The following is an 18,703-nucleotide window of genomic DNA, read 5'->3' as shown; positions in this document are numbered from 1 at the left end:
ACCGTATAAATACAAGTTTTTAACATTAAAAGAAATATTTGAATTTGGCAGTTTTCTGTGCAATTTACAGGCTTTAATATAAAAAAAATACTTTATTCAATTTAAAATATATAAATAAATGTTTTTCACCATAAAATCAGCCAACATTTTTTCCAGTGCAGTAACTGATTACTATAGTAATATTACTTTCCCCAGTAACTAGTAGTGTAACTATCAGGGCTCAGAGGTCAGTAATCTAATCCAAGTATCACTATTTTAAAGTAACTTGATTACTTTCCGTTACTTTTGGATCACATCGACACCAAAATGAAGACAAGAGAGAAGAAATATCAAGTATTGTATTTTAAGATTAATGTAACTAGTTACTGTTGGAAGGGAGTAACAAGTAAAGTAATATACTGCAAAAAACGAATTTCAAAGTAAAACATTACATTTTTTGTCTAAAAAGAAAAATAATCTTGTCAAACATGATTTACATTAGAATCTAGTTTTAATAAACGGTATCTAACTGTGTCTTAATGAGATCTTACAGCTGATATTGATTATAACCAGTAACAACAATGGTTGCATAATAGCCCATATTTTCAGAATAAGAGCACTCGCACAACTTCTCTGTTTAACAGAAAGAATATTTTAGATTAAAAGGTTCAAATTCTTAAATTCAGCTCAATAAAGTAACTAAAATACAGATTTTAAGATTCATTTCAGTCTTTAGTGGGTAGATTTTTATGCTAGTTTAAGTAAAAATGTGATTATATTTAAGAATATTTGGGTTGTTTCTAGAAGAGCTGTTTGTACTGCATTACTTTTAAAATAAGTAATGAGTAATAGATTACATTTCTACACTGTATTTCTACTTTTCCTGTAGTAAAAGCTCCTCCACTGTCAGCAGGTACTTAAAATGAACAGAGAGAGAGAGATAAAGCATGAAAACTGTGAAGGAGGGAGGAGAGGGGGAGAGAAAGAGGGAGGCAGTCGAGTATAAAATAGATTGGGAGAGAGAGAGAAGAGGAGAGAGAGAAGGAGGGAGGAGGATAAATGAAGCCAGAGGGAATGAAACACATTCAGAGACAGAAAGCAGCCTGTGTTTAAACTCAACAGTTTCTCAGCAGCAGCCAAACAGCCTCCTCCTCCTCCTCCTCCTCCTTCATCCTCCATCCATCCATCCATCCATCCTCCTCCTCCTCTCCATGCCGGCGGAGGTCTCCGCGGGGCTGCCATGGCGAAGATGCGGGTGTCGTACGAGTACTCCGAGGCCGAGGACAAGAGCATCAGGCTGGGGTTGTTCCTGATCGCCTGCGGGATCCTCAGCCTCTTCATCCTGGGCTTCTGCTGGCTCAGCCCGACCCTGCAGAGCCTCCAGAGCAAGCCGGCCAACTGCACGGTGAGCCCGGATCCGAGGCTCCGGGAGCGGTCGGTGGCTGCTCGGAGCCTCGGAGTGATAGTAGGACTAATAATAGTAATAATAGTACTTATAATAGTAATAGTGATAATATTAATAATAGTAATACTTATAATAGTAGTTGGAGGCAGTCTTAGTATATTCTACTTTTATTGTTATTTTTATCTTTAATAACTTCTTACAGTACTAATAGAAGTATTTCTTAATCAACATTGTTATTAGAATCAGTTCAAATATTCACATTATTGTCCATATTTAGTGTATTATTATTATTAAGAGAACTAGTATTAATGTTTTTAATACTGAATTGCAGCTTATTATGAGTATTATTAATATTAAACATAAGTATTAAGACTAATATCCGACTTTAGTGGCAGCACTTGTATCTTCATTACCCTTAATAGATACTAGAGTGACCTGCTATCATGATTTTTATTAGTTTATTAGGATTATAGCTGTAGTGATTAGTGCTGAAACAATGATTAACAGATGATTAATCAGAAACAGTTTGGTGATTTAAAGCAGCTTGTCTCAGTTTTTATGACAGTAAACTGAATATTTTGTTGTTTGACGCACAAATTTAAAGACGTCACATATTTAATCGTGTTGTTGATCAACATAAATTAATAATTCCTAGAAAAATGTCTATTTATTTAAAGGTATTTAAGTATTTTATCTGTTTGGTCTCATTTAAACACATTTAATTGATCGGTCTGATTGTTTTATGTGTGATTTTGCCTGAACCTTCCATACCATAATATAATATATAAATATTGGAAAACATCCTTATTAAGCCCCAAATGATATAATATACTGTAGATATGCACAAAGTTGAAGTAATGATACTTTATTATGAATATTATGATTAATAAAATGCTGATATGATTTAGTTTGAGATAATCTGCTGTAATCTTCCTCGTACAGAGTGAAGTAATCAATCGAATACAGATCAGTGGTGTCAGTGATGGACAGTGAATGTGATCAGACTGACAGGATCAGTCACACTGAGCCGTCAATCATCATCACACTGTCACTGAAACTGCTTCAGTCTCTGACTGAGAGCTAGCTAACTAATGAATCTTCACTCTGTTTGGCCAAAAGTTGATTATTGATTGACGGGTGAAAGTCAGGATGTTATTGGTTGAAATCAGTTAGTTCATGCTGACGTAAGCACGTGTCACATTTGGTTTCACGGGAAGACACAATGATTGGATTTTGGGTTTTTGTAAATGTTTTGTCACACATTGTTAAATAGAGGAACAATATAAGCAACTTATTTATGGGCCCTCCAGCGAACAGGGCCCCTGATTCTTCATCTAGTGCCATCAGCAGCTTTAAGTTTCCTCTTATCTAGAGGTATATCAGGGTCTGTAGACTGTTTCTGGTTCAGCCCAAACATGCTGACATTTCATAACATTACTACGCGGTTGCAGCTTCACCAACACCTCTCAGGTTTCCCGTCCACCTTGGGAAGGCGTTCAGTCAGAGAATCACACGTTAGTTTATTTCTTTATTTGCAGACGAGCTCACAGAAGATCTCTGTAGGTCTGATGTGGATCAGCGTTCTCCTCGGCCCAAAAACAGAGACAGAAAAGGACAAACGTAGATTGATGCAGCTGCAGACAACAAACACGACCTTTAGTTTTGACAAAAATCTAAAAATATTGTTAAAATTACTCACTTTAGGCCTTTTTATCATTAATTGTAATCTTTTTTTTCCGTCAGTACGAAGCGGGTTTGTCCACCTTCGGGGTCATTTGGTTCCCTCGTGCTGCGTCACTTTCCACTGAGGTTGATTGAAACTGTTTGCGGCAGCGTTTTGAAGGCTGCACTCCCAGCTGTTTCCTCTGGATGATCAATTCATACAGACTTGATTTATTTGGCTGTTAGCTTATTGCATCGTCCTGAAATAAGGTTCATGCATCACAGAGAGTGGAAGCCTTTTGTTTTGTGTTTTTTTTTTTGTCTTTAAATCACACGAACAATGAGAGCGTCCACTCTGTGGCTCACTAATCCAAAGCTTAATGACATAAATCACAAACACTTGGACTTTATTGTAGCTCTCTGACCTCCTGAGTGATGAAGAAACGTCTGACTTTGATCAGATCTGCACAGATTGATTGTGTATTTTCTGTGTATTGATATTTATATTCATGCCTGCAGCTGTTGTTTTCAGTCCGTTAATGAGCAGGGAGAAGAACTGCAGACATCACTCTTCATCCTCCTTTGACTCACTCAGCTAATGGCTGCAGCACTGAGGCATGTTTTTATATGATACTGTGATTAAATAGCCGTGAGATACTGAAGGCTTTTTTAATCGCAGACCTCTTGAGTTCCCTGAGATTTCTTCAACAATTCACAACTAGCAGGATTTCCCCACTGAAGAGCAGCAGAGGGAAACACTGCACACTGTTTAATCTCCACCTTCACTTATTCTGACTATTCAGAGTTGAAATGTTAATCTACCAAACTATTTAATAGGACTTTTTTGGGGGATTGTTGAACTCATTTGACAGAATTTCTAAAGGATTTTGATGCATGTTGCAATTAAATTACAGGAGAAACTTTTTAGCATTTGTATAATTCATTAAAAATCAAAGTCAACTTGTTTCAGTGGGAATAAAATCACTGGTATTTTTGGCCGGGGATTGCTACTGCTAAAGCGTAAAGGTTACGGTGATTGGACAAACTGCAAGGACGTACAAACTTCACATAGATTGGTTGAATTGTTGTCATTACAACTTCCTGGACTGAACAATGAGACAGTGACTGATTTATCAGAGTAATAGTTTCAGACAGAAATAAAGCAGATTATTTCTTCAACTTAAGTTAGCTAGCTAATTAAGCAAACGATAGGTCGGTGAGTTGGTTGAAAATGTTATCTCTGGAATTAATCAATATTTTAAGCTTTCTTATTTTTACTATTTATATGTTTTTTAGGAGTAAGTACGTGTTCACAGTGAGACAAATACTAAATTATGTAAGGATAGCAAGCAGTATTTTTTTGATATTTTCTGTCCTTCCTGCAGGTGGTGTCGGTGTTGCGTCCGGAGGAGATGTTCGAGTGCGTGTTTACGTGCGGTACGGACTGTAAGGGGACGTCTCTCTATCCCTGCCTGCAGATCTTCGTCAACAACTCAGAGTCAAACTCGGTGGCTCTGCTGCACTTTGATGAGCAGCAGCTGGTCCTCAACCCAAAGGTACAACTTTTAATTGTTCTGCGGTGGCTCGATAAACCGAAGTCTGGCTCGTTGATAATATCTAGTGGCGGCTGCAGGAAACTACAATAAACTACTTCAAGCTGTTAGTTGTCACATTTCTGAAGCAGAATTAGTCAACAGTTTGATGCTTTCTTGTATTAGTCAACTACTACATTGTTCTCATGTTGTGCAAAGAGACATTTTAAAGGGAGTCTAGTGTTTAACACTGAGGAGGATCTACATTTGCATCCACCGTAGTTTCTCCTACATGCTTTAAAAGCTGAGCTGCAACTTTATTTTTCCACCAAATCCTCCAAATGATCCTGTACATGTTACATGTAGTTCATTTCTATATGAAAATGACATTATGTCAGCATGTCAAAATATAATTATTTATTTTCATTGCTTTTTCTAGCTGTTGTATCTCAAATAAACATAATAATAAGAGTTATATGTACACTATATACAGCTTTGTATATATGTGAATGTTGCACAGGTCAAAGCTGGAGGTAGTAATAAAGAAATGAATGTAATTGTGCAAGACAAGAAATATACAGTAAATTGAAAGCAAGCTACTGGTTGACAGGTTGAATCAGTGTCTTTAGAGGATCAGGGCTCAATACGATGCATCAGACATTTAAAATCAGACATGAAATGACTGAAAGCCGAAGCGTGCACAGATAAAAATGGAAGCAGCAATCTTGTGAATAGCCTGTTATTGTTATTGTTGTTGTTCATTTCATCGGGAGCATTTCGGTCTGATCGGTTCTTGTGTCGCAGCTGCCTGAAGAACAGAAATAGACGGAGGGAGAGTGAAGCAGCGAGACACCATTAAAGACTCTCAGAGTGTGAATGAAGGACTTAAAGCACCATTAACAAACAGCTGACAGTAAACACATCGCAGCTGACACCATGTGTGATCAGATCAGTTTCAGCTCCTGTTAAACTGTGGCTAAAAGTATGTGGACACCACTTTGTGTCCATGTTGGTTTGTTTTTGGCTCCAATGAAGAGAAGTCTTTATAGATTCACTGATACGAGTCGGTTTTAATGTTATAGATGAGACTACATCGGCACGCAGAACCCTTGATGGATTAATTTAGAAAACTTTAAGCCTTAATATACTTTAAAGGGATTAGATGTACAGTTGTCTAGAGACCAAAAGGCTGTAAACATGTTTATTTCTGCTGTAAAGACATTTTAATATGAGGCCTGCTGGAGCCAGCCTCTAGTGGCCGTTAGAGGAACTGCAGCTTCAGTGTTTGCTTCATTTGTGGATTGAAAAATGAAAAATAAATGAAAAATGTTCAAATAAAATTAAAAAAAACAAAATAAGTAAAATTAAAAAAGTTATAAATAAACAAAATACAAATAGAAATGTATCATTTATTTTGAACTGAGAGAAAAGATGATTTTATTTTTTTATTAAATGTTTTTAAATATAAAGAAAATAAAAATAAAATGAATAAAACTAAAAAGCAATAAAGTAAAAAATGTAATATAAAAACTAATTTAAATAAACGTAACAAACTAAATGAAAAAAATTTAAATAAATAAATAAATACAAATATAAGAAACTGAAATCAAAATGAAAAAAGAGGATTATTAAACTGCTTTCAGACAGTGGACAGAAACAGATTCAAACTGATTAAAGCGTCTCTGTTAGTGTTTCCAACAATCACCAACTCTGGTTTGGTGGAAATAAATCCTTAATTCACCGACGTAGATGATAAAAACAGCAGTTTCAGTCGGAGCAGACCGGCTATGGAAACAAACCACAGAGAGGCTGCGATACAACACAGGCAGAGGGAGAGAGACACCATGTGACTCTGTATATAGAGAATATAATGTTTAATATCTCATATAAAACCTTTAATGAAGCTTATGGACACTACTTTCTGTTGCTCCGTCCTGTTGCGGTCGTAATGCTCCACCAGGGTTCATACATTGTTTGGCTGTTTTTACCTGCTGCCTGATAGTTTACAGATTCTGGACTGTAAACAACAATTTTAGCATGAAAATTGATAATAGCAGATGTTGTTTATTTCTGTAGAAATGACGGTTTAAGATCATCTTGTCGGGTTTCTTTCAGTATTCACACACACGCTGAAAGCTGCAGGTATTTTTTATGGGACATTTCTGTATAAACTGGGATTTAAATAGCCAGTTTTCAGCCTCACTAAAGGCCACGTCCTGCCTGAAAAGAAGCAGCCTCCTCACTCTCTGAATGCAACATCATCTGGCATGAATTCATTCTTGGTAGATTACATAGTAAACACTGTGTTCCTGCTGTTTACCTCACAATCAGAGACACAAAGCGTAAAATAATTGCAGATTGACTTTTCAGAGCTGTAAAATCCTGTCTGAGAATCATTAAAAACCTGCACAGTCACTCAAACTGGACTTTATGGATTATATTTTATTGTCTCGGCTGTTTTTTATAGTCTGAAATCTGCTCGCTGCTGCTTCTTGTGTCTCAGTGGGAGCAATCTCTGCAGCCAGGTTGGAAATCTGATGGACAAAGCCTGAAACCAGAAGAGCTGAGCGTCATATTAACGTTGTCCTCTTGTCCACATACTTTTGGCCATGTAATGTGAGGGACTGAGGAGGAGGAGGAAGAGGAGGAGGAGACGGTTGGAGGCCAAGCTGGAAAACAAAATAAAAACATCAAACGAATACATTCAGTGTCCGTCCATCTGTGGGACATCTTCCTCCTCTAATCTTCCTCTTCTTTAGTGGCACGTCTGGGTCGTCGCTACAGCAACAGAGTAAATATAGAGGGGAGAGACGGCGCGTCATCGATGCCGCTCAGTCGCCATGGTGACCGCAACGGAGATGATGTGTAGAGAGCGAGAGAGAGAGAGAGAGAGAGAGAGAGAGAGAGAGAGACAAGTCACGCTTCATTCAGAAATCCTTTAATGTCTCACAGAGAGACGATGGATACTGTCTCACTCCTGAGCTCTGTGACCTTTAATATATAACTAATGAGAGGGAAACGACCTTTGAGGCTCCGCCCACTCTGACCTCTGAGTTTTAAGAATGAAAACATCATCAACCTGTTTGTGTTCCTCTCAGTTATCGACATACAGACATATATTGATCTGCAGATACACGGTCGGTGTTCATATCGGGAAAATTACAGTAAGAACGAATATTAATTATTCACAACATTTAATCATTCAGTTAAAGTTTTCTATAGAAGTCCATTTCCACCAATGGGATGAATAAAAAAAGATCCTGTATCATAATAATTAGAAAGTTTCTTATTATTATCATCATTTTGGCGGTAATGGGCTTCCATAGGCTACAGTTCCTTCATGCTACACACATAGAAACAGATAATAGTCGATACTGTCGTAGAATAAGATTAAATATATTAAATATTCCCCTTTTGGAGCCGCGGTCAACTTCCAACCTCCTTTCTGCTTTATACTAATTTAAAAAATCAGTTTTAATATCTACATATATCAGATAATTCACCAATACCAATATGTCTGCAATATACTGCTAATACTGATCCATATATCAACTTACTGGGCTCTAATTTATACTTTTAAACTACTTTTACTTGAGTAAACTATCTCAGTAGTTCTTCCACCAACACTGAATCCATCATTTAATTAATTATCATCATAACTGGAGGAGATCCTCTGGTCCTACTCGTCCTCTGAGCTCTGTGACCTACAGCTAATGAGACAGACAGACAGACAGACAGACAGACAGACAGACAGACAGACAGACAGCAAACAGACACACAGACAGGCAAACAGAGGGACAGACAGACGGAGGGACAGACAGGGAGAGTTAATTGCAGTTGTGTCTAAAATGGACGTCCTTCCTGACGAACAGCTGACTGAGAGAGAGACCTGGAGTTAATTGGTGTTGTGTCTATAGGGGGCGATTAGTTAATGGAGCCGCCTGTGGACCAGATGACTGACATGACATTAAGACTGTGACACACACCAACTGTCTGTATGTGTTCATACGGGCCGCCGTTAAAGGACCATTACAGCCGGTTAGAGAAACTTATTTAGAGGAGGAAATAAAGACAAATATTAAAATGATTGTCCATTATAAACATCCATTAGAGTCCAGATCAACTGTGCCCCTCTGTAGTTACTGTAGTTGTGTTGTTTCTGCAATGAAAAGAGGATTTTATTTTTTTATTTAAAAAAATGATTTAAAATGTTTAAAATAAAATAAAAAAAACAAAATAAGTAAAATTTACGGTCAAATTACATTCGTTTTTAAATGAGAGAAAAGAGGATTTTATTTTTTATTAAATGTTTTTAAATATAAAGAAAATAAATAAGACTGAAAAGTAATAAAATAAAAAATATTATAGAAAAAAATAAAATTTAAATAAACTTAAAATTCGAAATGAATAAAATTGAAATAAATAAATAAAAATATAAGAAACTGAAATTAAAATGGAAAAAGAGGATTATTAAGCTGCTTTTAGACAGTGGACAGAAACAGAATAAAACTCATTAAAGCGTCTCTGTTAGTGTTTCCAACAATCACCAACTCTGGTTTGGTGGAAATAAATCCTTAATTCACCGACGTAGATGATAAAAACAGCAGTTTTAGTCGGAGCAGACCGGCTATGGAAACAACCCACAGAGAGGCTGCGATACAACACAGGCAGAGGGAGAGAGACACCATGTGACTCTGTGTCTGTATATAGAGAATATAATGTTTAATACTTCATATAAAACCTTTAATGAAGCTTATGGACACTACTTTCTGTTGCTCCGTCAGGCTGTTGCAGTTTCAAAGCTCCACCAGGGTTCATACATCTTTTGGCTGTTTTTACCAGATTCTCCGGCTGCTTATTAAACCTCTGATTTGGGTTCTGTTTGAGCTTTCCTTTGGCTTGAACTGTCAACCACGGATGGACAAACAAGGTCTGGAACAATTTCACTAAATCATCATTTAAAAAGTATTTTAATAAACGACATATTAACAGAAATGTCTCTGCAGGGACGGTGGATCTGAGCAACAATGTGTCAGTTTGATAACCTCCCAGAAACTTATTATGGAAGACACACACACACACACACTGACACACACACACACACACACACACACACACTGACACACAGTAACACACACTTCCTGAACCATCTCTGGTTTATTGGGGCCAGGAGGTCGTTTCATTTTAGTACGAACAACAATGAACTGTGAGAGACGAGAGCAGAGAGGACGGCTGGAAGGAAAAATAAATGGACAACCAGAGTTTTTACACACGGCTGAGCTGCTGCGGTGTGTGTTTGTGTGTGTGTGTGTGTGTGTGTTTCTGATCAGATAGCGACTCTAACCTGCTGCTTTAATTACAGTTTTTTACAAACTAAGGCGTGTATGTACATTGTGTGTGTGTGTGTGTGTGTGTGTGTGTGTGTTGGTGCTCGCTGTGCAAACGGAGCTCCGTGTTCATGTTGGAATCAGTAGGTGTGAAAACAAATATCACACCGTCTGACTGGACCTGTTTTCTGTTTGTCTTTTGTCTCATTTGGATCTCAGGGTGACATTAAAACTCCGGCATGAATCACAGCAAAGTTAGTTGAACACAGTTGATTCTCCATCAGCTCAGTTTATGTCAAATTAAAGCTCCGATAACGATAACCGATGTACAGAAAGGTTGTTTCCAGCTTAGAGTCCGTCTCCAGTGATCCATTTGTGTCCATCGTTACTGTAACTCTACCTCGTTGCTTTTACCTGCGCTGTCCCACACACACACAGAATAAACATAATATGACTAAAAGAGCTTTAACTGATGCATATTTAAAAACCGGATCCACTTTATGTCCGAGGGAACGTTAGCTAGCTAACATCTGCAAAACACACTAGTCTTGTTGTTTACGTATTTTAATTCAATGTATTTATTATATTTATTATTTCTCTGGATTCTTCAGCACAATTAGATCCAAAAATGTCTAAGTTTTTAAATTATATAAAATAAAGTCTTACATTATAATCTAATCTTTTATCAGCACCACTGCCGCCACTAGATGGCGCCCTGATGGCGCCCTGATGGCGCTGTGGCGCCTGATGGCGCTCTGATGGCGCTCTGATGGCGGCCTGATGGCGCTCTGATGGCGCTCTAAATCTTTTTATTTGGAGAAACAAATTACCAGCATTAGGATCAATACTCCTGAACTCCTCAGTGAATATGAAATCAGTGATTGATTATTATTCAACCTCTGTTGTTTCATTTCAATTGTTTTATATCTTTTATCTTTAATATCTTAAACTGCTTTTATGGTTGTTTTAATACATTTTTAATATCTTGTATATTTTTAACCCTTTAAAATGTTACTCGACATCATTGAACATTTTTAAATGAAAGTTAATAAATGAAATACAATATTTTATTTTCAGGCAGCAGAAACTGTTTTTGTTTTTGTTTGTTTTATATAAAGAAAAAAGTTGCATTGTATTCTCTGTGAGCCTGTTTGCAGTTTATTGCTCTGAGCTCATAATGTTCCCCTGGCTTTCTATCAAATACACACACACACACACACACACACACACACACACACACACACACTAATACTAATGTATCCAGCCAAGCTCGACTTGACAGACTCCATTAAACTAGAAATGGATTGAATGATGTGTGTGTATTTTACTTTACCAGCACACACACACACACAAACACACACACACACACACACACACACACACACACACACACACAAACACACACACACCTACACACACACACACACACACACACACACACACCTACACACACACACACACACACACACGCAGGTCAGTTGGCTCTCACTATATTTTCCCAGAGTGCTTTTTGTGTGTGTGTGTGTGTGTGTGTGTGTGTGTGTGTGTGTGTGTGTGTCCATCACATAATATATTTCATAAGAGCTGAAGTCTTAACAACAAAGTAAAGCTGCTTTGGCTTTTAGAAGACACACACACACACACACACACACACACACACACACACACACACACTGCAGATATTATCTCTGTGATGCAGATTTCTCTCTGTACATTAGACAGCAGACGCTGGTGTCTACAGTTGGTGTCAGAGGTTTATGAATCCTGAGTCTTCCTCATTGTGGACTGAGCTGTTACTGACCTCTTCCTGAGGTCCTCAGAGATTTATGTTCCTCTCAGCTGGAGCTGCACGATATGTTTAAAACATCATATTGTGATTATATTGACAGATATTGTGATATCGGCATGAGTGACCTGTATGGTTTCACTTCTGTGAGACTGAACTGTTTCAGTGCTGCACAGTAAAGATCTCTCAGTTCATATGGAGTTAATAAACATACACCTGTTGTTTCATGTGGTAAATACTGAAGAAATAATGGTAAAACAACAGAAAACATACTATCAAACAGCACTGTATATAGGCACAACGATGGCTAACTAATTATTAATGTAAATTAGCTATAAACCCAATATGATAATAAAGGTGTGTTATATCAGCTAAAGAAGTTCAACATGAACAAATGCTGAGTCATGCTGAGCTTTCAGTGTAAAATCAAATGCAACAAATAAAATAAGAGCGTGTCGGACGGAGATGTGAAAGTCTGAAGTGATTATTGAGCCACAGGTAGTGATCAATAAGCAGATCTGCTGTGAGCATTCTGCAGCAGCACAAATCAGATTCCTTTCAGACTCTTCCTTCCACTTCCTGTCATTTAAAGAGCAAATCAGCACTAAATTGTGTGTTTTGAGCTGTGAAATGGGGATCTGGCGTCTGAATAAAGAGAGAGCGACATGAGCTCAGTGTGAGAGGAAGGAAGAGAGGAGATGAAGGCAGGTGGGTGGCTTCACTCAGCCAATTACTCGCAGAGTAATTTCCTCGTTTATGACTTAATTATGTTATAAATGTAAATGACAAGAGCGGCGGGTAACCAGAGGGCAGCGCTGAGACACCCCTCGCCTCTAACTTTCTGTTTTAATATTAACAGTGAACTCTGATCCCAGAGGAATCACACACTGACGTCCTCATACTGTCGTTAGAATAGAAACACAAAAACAGAACAAATCAGCAGAAAAGGTCAGATAGAAATATATTAATGAATGAAAGCATGTGTTTCTTCAGGAGGAAACAGAAAATAATGTAATTACTGAGGAATGACGTCAGCAATGATTGTGTGTGTGCCAACTTAAACTAATTAAGCGTAATGAGGCAGAGCTTCTGGAGCTCCATGACCTCGGAGGGGGCCGTCGGTGTCTCCCTGCCCAGCCAGGAGCCTCTCTCTCTCCCTCTCTCTCCCTCTCTCTCCCTCTCTCTCCCCTCGCTGCATTAACGTCGTTTTCTTGAATTATAAACGGTGACATTTTCCTTTAACAAGAAGTTTTTAGTGTTTTTTTCTCTCTGCAACCAGGAGGGTGGAGGTCCTGTAGAGGAACATTAATGTTTGGTTTCTGACCTTCATAGACGGGAGGAGACGCCACTTTCTTGTCTTCAGAGTGACCACGCCCACTTCTGGTGTCATTCCTTAAAGCTGCTGTTAAACTAAATGTCTATCTCTGTAGGGATCCTTTCCATAATGCTGTCAGACACTGACAATAACAACCTGAGTCTGTCAGTGGAACAAACAACAACTACTGTTAGTGGCACAAACAACAACTACTGTTAGTGGAAGAAACAACAACTACTGTTAGTGGAACAAACAACAACAACTACTGTTAGTGGAACAAACAACAACTGTTAGTGGAACAAACAACTACTGTTAGTGGAACAAACAACAACTACTGTTAGTGGAACAAACAACAACTACTGTTAGTGGAACAAACAACAACAACTGTTAGTGGAACAAACAACAACTACTGTTAGTGGAACAAACAACAACTACTGTTAGTGGAACAAACAACAACTACTGTTAGTGGAACAAACAACAACTACTGTTAGTGGAATAAACAACAACTACTGTTAGTGGAACAAACAACAACAACTGTCAGTGGAATAAACAACAACTACTGTTAGTGGAACAAACAACAACAACTGTTAGTGGAACAAACAACAACAGCTACTGTCAGTGGAACAAACAACAACAACTGTTAGTGGAACAAACAACAACAGCTACTGTTAGTGGAACAAACAACAACTACTGTTAGTGGAACAAACAACAACTACTGTCAGTGGAACAAACAACAACTACTGTTAGTGGAACAAACAACAACAACTACTGTTAGTGGAACAAACAACAACAACTGTTAGTGGACACACTTTAAGAAGGATTAACGTTAGCTTACATTGCGGCTATCGCAGTACAAATATCTGATTTGGTGAATTAAGGATTTATTTCGACCAAAATATTTGTTATTGTGTTGTTTGTTTTCTGTCAAGTTTGAAGTGTGTTTTCTGATTATTTGTAATTAAAATGACCAGTTTTGTCTATGGAGTCTGGTCTAAGATGCTAAGTTTCACATATATAACCTTGAGTACTTCTTCCACCACAGAGTCGGCAGGTCAGAAAACAGTCATACGAGTTGTTTTAAAATGCTCATTTGGGTCATTTTGAAAGGCGACGACAAACAATACGTTTTATTTTTAGTTTCGGAGGCCTCGTTAAGATCCGATCTCGTTAGCTGATGCGGTCGTTTCAGCTGAAGTCTCGTCTCCTCTCAGGTAGTAGGACAAACTGCTTAAATAAGCACAAACTGACCTGCAGATTCATCACTGTCCTGTTCCTGCAGCCTCCAGAGGGTGAGAGACAGACAGGCAGGCAGACAGACAGGCAGCTGTGGCCTCGTGTTAATCTGTTTAGGTGTGTGCAGAGTCAGACAGAAAGGCAACAGCAGGTCACTGATAGAAAACACACTCACATAGATCCTGATTATCTATTTAGATTCATGATAAAGATGTCAGCAGACTGTCTGGAGGGTTCATAGTTTTACATTTAGGGTCCAACTGCAGAGAGACAGTTATTCCTGAGAGCCGATGAGGTTTGAGCACGAGTAGGAGAGCTGTGTTTGGAGTTGGCTCCAAAAACTTTAACTTATTTTACATCAACAGTCCGACAAGATCAGTTTCTGAGTTGATGAATCTTCACTTATATTCGATCTACGAGGAATAGAATAAATCATCCGCCCAGCAGGGGGCGATCATTCCCAGGGAAACGTCAGCGAGCACGCAGCAGCTCGTCTGTCAGGAGCGTTTTGATGTTTGATGACGTAGTCTTTGTCACTTTGCTGCTTCTGAACTTCAACAGGACAAAGTTCACTCCTTCATTTCTCTCCCTGACTGATCCAATCAGGACGAGCTGTGTTTGTGCTGTCAGCCTGTCAGGAAGTGATTGATGCTCTCGCGCTCACAGTTAATTATTTGTGTGTGCGCTGTCACATCCATGGCGTTGGTTGTGTTGGACAGCAGCTCGGACTTAAAATGTTCAAAATCAAGTGACGAATCTGACTGAAAGTGATGTAGAGTGTTTCCTCCGGAAGAGACAGTTTACTGAATGTTTTCACTGGATCTGATGTGTTTCTGTTTCTGTGCTCGGAAAATATGTAAAATATATAAAATATATTTCATATTTCACTTTTATTTGTTGTTTTCATCAGGTTATAACAGCATCTATCTTTGTTTTATTGCAAAGTATAGCTTAAGAATCTGCCAAATAATAAGCATTGATTTGTGTTATTCCACACCCATTCTCTGCATCTGTAGCGCCCCCTAGTGGTCGATTTAAATGAAACTTTCAGGGTATGTTTCAGGCTCTTATGTGGACATTTCCTGTGAGTTTTGTGATGATCGGCCCAACGGTTGTTGACTTATTTCTGTTTATGTGCTGGGCCACCCTTTCTAAAGCTCATTGGTCAATATCTTGAAAACTAAATAAGATATCAATAAGCTTTATGCAATAATTGATCAGCTTCATCTGATGATGATCCACAGAAGATTTGGTAGCGATCTGACCAACAGTTTAGGAGGTGACGGCGAAAATGGCAGAAAGTCTAGTTAGGTGGACTAATTTTATGTCAGTGGGACCTACAGTGTGAGGGGCGTGGCCTTATTTTAAGATATTACGTCAATATTTTAATAAAGTTTCTCATTATAATGACTCACTTTGGCAGAAATGGGCTTCCATATATTTCAGCTCCTTTATGGGCTTAAATAAATAAAATGAGACACTTTTACAGTCAGTCTCTTACTGACTTTATTTCAGCCACTTTAACAACAGAAGGATAAAACTGCTTTAAATGCATCGCTGCGTCCCTGCTCTGAATATCAAAACCCTGAAATAACAACAACAACAACAACAACAACAACAACCTGAGAATTTAAATGATCTGTGTGAACCTGATCAGTGTGTTCAGACTGGGAGCTTAAAACCCTCCACATGTCGACACACACTAGATTGATCTCATTTGGGCCATTTATTGGGGACTAAAACACACACACACACACACACACACACACACACACACACACAAGTAATTGTAACCTCCACCTGTTGGCATAGCAACCGCAATCATCCAGGAGGGCGACCCACTTCTGATGTCACGGGGCGCAGCGTGTGGGATTGGCTGGTGGATGAGTGCCGTTGGGGATGAATGGAGCTGAATGGGGGAATAAGAGAGAGAGAGAGAGAGAGAGGGAGACAGAGAGAGGGCGATGGTCTCTCTACCTCCACTGAGCTGGATGAGATCCGATCAGATGAGCTCAGAAAAAGCGTTTTTACAGCCGAATAAAACACGTCCGAGGTTTATCACTTCAGCTGCAGCAGGAAGCAGAAATGTCCTCATGAGGAAATATTGGACAGATTTAAGGACAAAATGTCTGTAAATGTTCTCTGTGGAGACTCCTGAGAGCGGCCTCATGTTTACAACAGATTGTGATTAAATCTGTTAAATTCTTCCACTTTTGTGTTTTTATTAAGTCAAACGGCTCCAAGTGAAGTTACAAGTCTTTGTTGGTGTCTCTAGGTATCTGAAACCAACACGTACAATTTACCCGCTATTGATTCAAGCTACAAGCGGCAAGATGGCAATTTAGTTTAGACATTATAAACTTTACCTAGAATTAAATCAGTGTACAAAACAAATTGAGAAAATTGTCATCAAATGTTTTTGTTTTAACTCAAATTCCCAAGTTCTGATATAAACTTATAATGATGATAATTTACTTTTCTTCTTTAGAAAAACATGAATCTTTAAGTTTTAGAAACAAAATCTGTATTTTAAAAGAAAGTGGAAAACTAAACATTCTTTCTAAAACTCAAAGATTGAAGAAAATTACCTCAACAAAAGATTACTTTCTTTAGTTTATTTCAAAGACAGTTGCCTTGAAATTATAAGTTTTCTCTTTTTACAGTGTAGAAGCTGTCGTCCACTCCCTGGTTACACCAACATCTGCAGTGAAACATCTGCAGTGAAACATCTGCAGTAAAACATCTGCAGTGAAACATCTGCAGTGAAACATCTGCAGTAAAACATCTGCAGTGAAACATCTGTAGTGAAACATCTGCAGTGAAACATCTGTAGTCACGTCTCCTGTACAGTGTTTGTTGGTCTGATGGTTTATTATATATTGAATGATCATAGAAATATAATAAGGATATAATAATACTACAGTGTGTCTCCAGGATCGTCCTCTGTGACCACTACTACCCTTTAATGTTAATTTATAGTATTAGTGGCATATTGAGGGTTAGCACACAGGTGAGCAAACTAGCTTTAAAATACAGGTACAGCTCTTTGGCCCTTGACGTCCTATAAGATATAAAATATAAATTGTTTCCTCCTGTTTGTTTGATAAAAACTACAGCAGCTGTTTTAGGACATTACTGAACCTTAAAATGAAACTATATATTGTCAGAGAGTGCTCTTTATAGATCTGGTATCAGTTCTGTATCAGTTCCTGTATTGATATTCTTCCTGATGAAGACACACTGTGTGTCTTCATCGTCTGCTTTCTCTCCTTGTCGATGTGATATCGTTCATCGTGTTGAGCTGAAATCTAGTTTTTAGGTTGCAATCACCACAACTCCCCCTCCGCCCCCCTTCTGTGTACCAATCACATCGTCGTCATAGCAACCGGTTGATCCACAGTAACCAGCCAGGCACCAATCAGCCTCCTGCTACAAGACTCTGTGTGTGTGTGTGTCTGAGTATGGAAGCTGAAACTGAAACTAAACTGAAGTAAGAGAGAGTGATGCAGCCCCCCCATCCTCCCTCTGAGCCAATCAGTATTAAAGTGGTCACCTTGTTGTGACCTTATTACAGCGCCCCCTGCTGGGTGAAAGCCTGTCAACACACCGAGAGAGGGGCGCAACGATCCTCCAACTTCTGTCCAATCTGATGGATGTAGAACAAACTGATGATATATTAATGTTTTAAATAACAGCTGTAAGTGGAATAAAGTTCTTAAACCTGCTAAAAGGAGTTTCTGATTTCTATAAAGTTGTTCTTAAAGTCTCCTCTGATGGTTGAAGATTATCCTTTAAATCAATGACACAAGGTGGTGGAAACAACACAAAATGAAAGCTCCTTATTTAATAAAACTTACTTTAAAGGTTATATATAACCTTTACTGCCAGTAGGTGTCGCACTAGAGCCCCAGCTTCTTAGACCAATATCACTACGGCCCACCAGACTCTCTCATTTTAGCAGATAATCGTAAAACCCACCAACACTTTTTTTGTTAGTCTTTCCGACAATCTGGTTCGTATTTTACATCGAGAAACGTAGTTTGATGCTGCATTAATGTTGTAAATCTCATACATAACCTTTTAATAAAAGTATCTAAGCATAATCAGGGAAATGGAGTCCATAAATGTGCCAACAAACAGTCCAAACCTCTAAAATAATAATAATACATGTATTTTATATTGCGATATAATAATAATAAAATATTGTAATTAATTAAATTCATTTAATAATACAATTATTAAAAATAGGTTTAAATTAATAAAATAATTAAAATAAATTCAGCAAATCTTCAATCTTGTTAAGCTGACTTAATTGTGTTACATATTGTACTACAACATAATACTATATTAATGCAGAAAAACTAAAAGTATAATTACTTAATAATAATATTATTCTGGTGTAAGTAGTTGATAATATAATTTTACTCTTACATACTTAGTACCTCATAGTTTTAAGTTTAATTG

At 38.0% G+C, this 18,703-nt stretch overlaps 1 protein-coding gene across 1 annotated transcript in view; it reads left to right on the top strand.

The window, feature by feature from the left end:
- The first annotated feature begins 968 nt into the window (after positions 1-968).
- LOC127374606 (calcium-activated potassium channel subunit beta-4-like) overlaps positions 969-18,703 on the top strand; it is a 28,663-nt gene continuing 10,928 nt past the window's right edge. The window contains exons 1-2 of the mRNA XM_051420155.1: positions 969-1,384; positions 4,432-4,602. Of these exons, the coding sequence (XP_051276115.1) occupies positions 1,220-1,384; positions 4,432-4,602 (336 nt within the window). The 5' untranslated portion in view covers positions 969-1,219. The remainder of the gene's footprint in view (positions 1,385-4,431; positions 4,603-18,703) is intronic.

Source organism: Dicentrarchus labrax, unplaced genomic scaffold, assembly GCF_905237075.1.
Source record: "Dicentrarchus labrax unplaced genomic scaffold, dlabrax2021, whole genome shotgun sequence".
In the NCBI taxonomy this organism is placed as follows: domain Eukaryota; kingdom Metazoa; phylum Chordata; class Actinopteri; family Moronidae; genus Dicentrarchus; species Dicentrarchus labrax.
This window is presented reverse-complemented; position numbering and strand designations above follow the sequence as displayed.